General features: G+C 49.8%; 1 protein-coding gene across 1 annotated transcript in view; it reads left to right on the plus strand.

Moving 5' to 3' along the window:
- The window catches only part of LOC108799113 (zinc finger protein 142-like), a gene marked incomplete at its 5' end in the record, with an annotated part of 67,114 nt that extends 62,836 nt beyond the window's left edge, over positions 1–4,278 (plus strand). Inside the window, 2 exons of the mRNA XM_018570935.1 lie at positions 310–329; positions 2,857–4,278. Coding sequence (XP_018426437.1) covers positions 310–329; positions 2,857–4,278 — 1,442 coding nt within the window. The remainder of the gene's footprint in view (positions 1–309; positions 330–2,856) is intronic.
- Positions 4,279–7,053: the final 2,775 nt, after the last annotated feature.

Genomic DNA, 7,053 nt, shown 5'->3' on the forward strand with positions numbered 1-7,053 from the left:
ATTCCCGGGACCCCACCCAGGAAGATCTCACCATCCCCCACCATGAGAGATGTCCCCGCCCTCTGTATTCCCGGGATCCCACCCAGGAAGATCCCACCCTCCCCCACCATGAGAGATGTCCCCGCCCCCTGTATTCCCGGGATCCCACCCAGGAAGATCTCACCGTCCCCCACCATGATCAGGTAGGCGATGGACAATCTCTGATAGTTGTGATTTATATACCAAACATGTTTGTTACCATAAATATATTTCTATATGCGCAGAGTGGAGACCTCAGGGATGATGCTGATGTTAAAGAAGAGTACAAAGAGGAGGATGAGGAGTACGGTGTGATAGAAGAGCTTTCTGAAGGACATTATGATATGTATTCCCGGGATTCCACCCAGGAAGATCACACCACCCCCGACCATGATGAGGTAGATGATTAATAATTATTGGTAGTGATGATTTATACTCGGTCATGTTTGTTACAATGATTGTTTTGTTTTATATTCAGAGTGAAAACATCGGGGATCACGATATTATTATCAAAGAAGAGTTTAAAGAGGAGGATGAGGAGTACGGTGTGTCGGAGGAGCTTTCTGAAGGACACAAGGATGTCACGACGGAGGAACCTAATAACAGAAACCCACCAGAGAGATGTCCCCGTCCTCTGTATTCCCGGGATCCCACCCAGGAAGATCTCACCGTCCCCCACCATGATCAGGTGGGTGGAGTTGAGGGGCGGGAACATAAAGTGATGGAACGCTCTGACATGTGGAGATGACGTGTGGACTCTACAAGATGAGATCTTCTATGTGATGTCACATCATAAATACTTCTATGTCACAGATGTTTTCTTTCTCATCCGTTGAGGGACACAGGAATTCAGAAACAGTTGGGTTATGCTGCTGTCTACAGGCAAACAGAAAACTTGTAGGCCGGCCCCGTATTTCCTCCTCGACTCAGCATGTGTTTCAGAGAGGCCTCGAAGGTTGGACACCTGATCTTCAGGTCTGCTGGAAGAAGTCCACTATTGTTTTTCCAGCCTTCATTACTTCTGGGATATCTTTCTCTGATGACTTCAATGAAGATTGCTACTTCCCTGCTAGAGCTGGTCTCCGTGTAGCAGTTATCCGGATCAGTGTCTCCTCAGCACTAGTGTTGGAGACCTGGATTGGACGGGTGGAGCTAATCCGAAATCATACCTTCGGGTCCCGCTTCCCAGACTTGAGGGCACTGTGCTCATTGGCCACAGAGGGTTTTCTGGTTCCATGGATAACCTCAGTTGTGACCTCGTCTCTGAAGGCCGGTCAGGTTGAAGCTCCGGGAGATACGTCTCTGATGGGTAGCTGGTATTCCCAAAAGGAACCGGTGCCTGTAATCTGGAACCCGACACTCCTATTGTAAAAGGGTCGTCATCACTGGAGTCTTCCTCAGCTGTAGGGCGAGGTTTAGGGCTCCCCCATGTCCTCGGGGATCTCCATGTCCACTCAGGACTAGGGATGAGATACGAGTTCCACCGAAACCAACCAGTTTTCCTGCATTCCTGGACAGGTGAATGTTTCGGTTGGATCCCATACCTTGGAAGGGGAAGGCAGCAAAGCCACTCGTCCCCCCTGCAAGGCACCTTGTCTCTTCTGATTGGGACAAGGTTCTATTCTCCACATCTGATTCCCCAAGAGGATGTAGGGGTCTGCAAGGGGGGACTTTTTGGAATCTGGAAGCCCCCTTAAGAACAAGGCGGGGCCTAAATATCCAGCCTGACAACGCAATACCCTCCGGGGACCTATTTTCCTGGAGACTTGTCCTATTTTTGGTTCTATTGACCACGTCAAGTCTATTTCTTCCTCTCTGGTAGTCATGAGGTTCCACCGGTTTTAATGGGTTTTGGTTTCAGAACCTCTCGCTGGTTCAGGCCCAGTGTCCTTTCAGGTGGAAACCTTCCCCCTTGGCGGTGGCCTCTTCTATCCTGGTCTGTGCACCAGGTTGATCATCTGTCCCTTGGTTATTGGCAGCTTCCAGGCGGCTTCTTCTTCTCTGGTTCAGATTCAGCTGTACCGACCTCGGCCCCCAACAGAAAACTGAGGCATGCTGGGTAGAGGAAGGGTTATCCGGGGGGGTGGCCTACATTTTGCGGTCATCCTGTGTCTTCCTACTTCTGAATTCCTGCGTTCCTCAATATATACACAAGTACAAGGTTTACAAATGTTTAACTTTCCCTCACAAGGGTGAAGAAGAGGAGACGGAGGAGGATGGAATGATGAGGACATCCACAGAGGAGGACACTTCTACAGAGATCAGCACAGGTGACCCAGAATATATTGTTATCTCTGCTCTGTTACTGCTCACTGATTGGTCCAGAGTAAGGCGGAGCCAAGTGATATCAGCCAGTAATAGGTGATCAGGAGAACTGAGGGAGCAGATGTTCTCTGAGGAGGTCCCAACCTGCTGGGACTCTTCAGTCAAAGGACCTTTGGTTCTCCTCCCGGTCCCCATTGGCTCCGCCTCTTCTGACAAGGCTGTGTCAATGTAGAAGTGATCTGGGAGGAGGAGCAAAGGCCCTTTGACTGAAGAGGGGAGGAGTCTTGGCTGGTTGGGCCCTCCTCATAGAACATCTGCTCCCTCAGACCTCCTGATCCAGATGGAATGTTGAGTGAAGTCATCTAACCCTCTCATATCTCTCCGTCATGTGTTTCTATGTTTCCAGGACACGCCATGGAGGAACCCTCAAAGGATCGTCTGACTTTATCTCCAGGTTGTAAGATGGAAGATGAGGACATCACAGCAGATTGTGCGGGAGAAGAGACAATGAGCTCAGCTATGGATGGTGGACGTCACAGTGTGGGTAGACCATGGACTCCCTCTGACTCTGAGCGACCTCGTCCTGTGGGGGATGGTGCCGGAATTCAGGGGGAGAAGACATTTTCCTGTCCTGAGTGCGGGGAAAGTTTTCTTCATGAATCAGAGCTTGCCATACATTACAGATCCCACAATGAGGAGAAGCCATTTGCTTGTCCCAAGTGCCAGAAATTTTTTCCACGAAGATCAGACCTTGTTAGACATCGGAGATCTCATACAGGGCAGAAGCCCCATTCCTGTGATGAGTGTGGGAAATGTTTTCCAAGAAAGTCAGACCTTGTTATACATCGAAGATCTCACACAGGGGAGAAGCCGTATTCCTGCCAAGAGTGTGGGAAATGTTTTTCCCAGCTGGCCCATCTGTGCAGTCATCAGAGGATTCACACAGGGGAGAAGCCGTATAGCTGTTCTGAGTGTGGGAAAAGTTTTTCACAGAAGTCCAATCTTAAAACACATCAGAGATCTCACACAGGTGAGGAGCTGCATTCCTGTTCTGAGTGCGGGAAAAGCTTTCCTCATAAATCAGAACTCATCATACATTTCAGATCTCACACGGGGGAGAAGCCGTATGCCTGTTCCAAGTGCCAGAAATGTTTTCCACGAAAGTCAGACCTTGTTAGACATCAAAGAGCACACACAGGGGAGAAGCCGTATTCTTGCCATGAGTGTGGGAAATGTTTTACATTGAAATCAGAACTTAACATACATCAAAGATCTCACACGGGGGAGAGGCCGTATTCCTGCTCTGAGTGTGGGAAATGTTATACACGCAAATCACAACTTGTTATACATCAGAGATCTCACACTGGGGAGAAGCCGTATTCCTGCCCTGAATGCGGAAGATGTTTTTCACAGCTGGGCTATCTGTACACACATAAGAGGACTCACAGGGGGGAGAAGCCATATTCTTGTCCTGAGTGTGGAAAATGTTTTTCACGAAAGTCCACTCTTACTGTACATCAGACAATCCACACCCATGAAAAGCTGTATTCCTGCCCTGAGTGCGGGATTTGTTTTCCACAGAGGACCGACCTCTACAGACATCAGAAATTGCACACAGATGAAAAGCCTTATGCTTGTTCCGAGTGCGAGCAATGTTTTCCGTTAAAAACAGAACTTAATATACATCAAAGATCTCACAAAGGGAAGGAGCCGTTCTCCTGTCACGAGTGCGGGAAATGTTTTGCACGGAACTCAGACCTTGTCGTACACCAAAGATCTCACACAGGGGAGAAGCCGTATGCTTGCCACGAGTGTGGGAAACATTTTTCACAGCTGGGCCATCTTTCCAGTCATCAGAGGATTCACACAGGCGAGAAGCCGTATTCCTGTCCTGAGTGCGGGAAAAGTTTTTCAAAGAAGTCGAACCTGAAAACACATCAGAAGTCCCACACAACGCCTGAGGTGTCCGGTGAGCAGGAAATGTCTTCTATATGAATTATATTTTGCCAGACATCAGAGAACCCACACAACCCTGGAGGCGTATTAGTGCCCAGAGTGTGTGGGAAATGTCTTCTAGATGAATCATCAGAGATCTGAAACTGGGAAGAAGCACACCTTGATATACACTTCAAAAAACATGTGGCTGACTTCTCCTCTGAACAGAGTTAACAAAAGACTTCAAAGTTGTGTCTGGCGTCCTCTGCTGGGGGTAGGGGGTGGGGCACTGTTTGAGTGCCTCTAGCCGTGTAGTGTTTGATAAAAGTCGTCTTTGGATTTGTATCATTAAAGCTTCTTTTTTTTTCCCTTTTATTCCTTCTTCTGACTCGTGATGTCTTTCTTACTATTGGGCGGAGTGGAGAAGGAATAGAAGACATGTCCGGTTTTTTATTTCGGTCTTCCTCACTGAGATTCACCCTCTCTATGTGTCCTGGTGAACGTTGTCACCGAGAGTGCAAGAAAATCCCGAATTGTGAGTTGTCACCAGAACAGGATAAGGAGGAGAAAGCTTCCGATGGGGACACTCGGTCTGGGATTGTCCTCAGATCAACAGATTGTGAGGTCACCACATCCCCCTTATTGCCTTAGATCAGGAGTGGGAAAATCTCTGACCCTCCAGCTGTGGTAGAACTTCCAATCCCATCATGCACCTGCCTCTGTGTCTGCCAGAGTCTTGCAATGCCTAATGGGATTTGTAGTTCCACAGCAGCCGAAGGGCCGGAGTTTGCCCGTCCCTGCCCTAGATGGTAATAACATGAGACAACCCCCCCGTTTCCATCAGCAACTCCGACCCTCCAGCTATGCAAGTCCCAACATGCTTCTGGGAGTCCTGCCCGTGGCTATCAGTCTTGCAATGCCTCATGGGACTTGTAGTCCCACAGCAGCTTAGAGGCTTAAAGGGAGAGGCAGAGCTTCTTCACGTCCGTCTATGATGGGGTAAGTAGGTTCTGCATCTGCAGGGCAAAGCTTTTGAGATTCATGGTTTCCCTTCTTTCCGTGGACGGTTATAAATACAGACCAAGTGGGGGACAGTGGCGTCACAAGAGGAGGTGTGGCCTGCACCGGGTGACACCATCAGAGCGGGCGACACTAAAATGAATGAGTCATTTTGGTGTCACCCCCTCATAAAAGTTGTGCACTTGGTTCCGAGAGCCCAACAGCAGCAGGAGAGGGAAGGGGGGGGGGGGGTGCAACAGGCGGCATACCTGATCCCGCCAGGTCAACATAGCCTCCTCTCTTTGCTGGCGTCCATAACCTCCGCTGATGAAGCTTAAGTAAAAATATTCATCCAGTCACCCCCCATGTCCATCTTCCCAATGCCAGCTTGGCGGTTTTCATGGCTCTTCTTCCAGCTCGTGGAGTCTTCCTCTCATTCAGGTAATGGAAAAGATCCGGGACGGCGACTCGCTGGAACTGGTGGGGACACCCTGTGTGGTGTAAATTGATGATGGTGACAACTCAAGTGACCGCTACCCTCTCGGAGAACCCCCACGTCCAATCCAAGTGCCCACGCAATGGCCCATGCGAACCACTTTAGGGTTGCCACCTGTCCCGGATTCAGGTCAGGCCAGCCGAAACCCGGACACGGCACATACAGTACTCAAAACCCGGGCTGTCCAGCTGAATCCGGGACAGGTGGCACTGGCAACCCTAGAACCACCGCCATGCCTCTTTGCAGCCAGTAAGCCTCATGGGAAAAGGACAACCGTAGGGCCCCTCATCTCCTTAGGGTTTAGGATGAGAGGCGGCTGACCCCACGCCATCTTGTGCCAGGAAAGATCCCGTGTGTCACAAAAGCACCTTCACCAGGGAATGTTCACTCACAGGCCTCGTCCTCAACCTGGATCTGGACCTCGAGGACAGCATTGTATAGTGTGGCCCGGTCCTAACACTGAACCAAGGGCCCGGGCAAACTCCGGCCTTCCAGCTCTTGTGAAACTACAAATCCCACGAGGCATTGCAATATTCTCAGAGCCACCGACACGACTCCCAGAAACAGATGCATCATGGGAATTGTAGGTTCACCTCGGCTGGAGAGTCGGAGTTTGCCCGCCTCTGCACTAAACACATATTACCGTACACATATACACACAAAAACATTGCAAAGTCAGAAAATACACACACACGAAACACATAACACACACACAGCATATAACACACACACACGAAACATACAACACACGCAGCGCACACACAGAGTCTCATACACATTTACCTCAGAGCTCTCTCTCTGGTTCCGGAACCTTCTCTCACGTCGGCTGGAGGGCCGGAGTTTGCCCACCTCTGTACTAAACACATATTACCACGCACACAAACCCAGAAAATACACACACGCGACACACATAACATATAACACACACACGAAACACAACACATGCAGCGCACACACAGAGTCTCATACACATTTACCTCAGAGCTCTCTCTCTGGTTCCGGAACCTTCTCTCACGTCGGCTGGAGGGCCGGAGTTTGCCCACCTCTGTACTAAACACATATTACTGCACACACACAAACCCAGGAAATACACACATGCGACACACATAACATATAACACACACACACGAAACACAACACATGCAGCGCACACACAGAGTCTCATACACATTTACCTCAGAGCTCTCTCTGGTTCCGGAACCTTCTCTCAGTGTCCTTCAGTCAGAGGACCCCTATAGTTGCCCCTAGCAGTGCCTGTGCTGAGCCGTCCACGTTCCTGCCTGTGAGGAAGATGTGTGACCACTAATGGGCATCCAGGAGAAGACAAACATCTCCCCTCC

The sequence above is a fragment of the Nanorana parkeri genome, unplaced genomic scaffold (genome assembly GCF_000935625.1).
Source record: "Nanorana parkeri isolate BGI_ZX_2015 unplaced genomic scaffold, ASM93562v1 scaffold1634, whole genome shotgun sequence".
NCBI lineage: Eukaryota > Metazoa > Chordata > Amphibia > Anura > Dicroglossidae > Nanorana > Nanorana parkeri.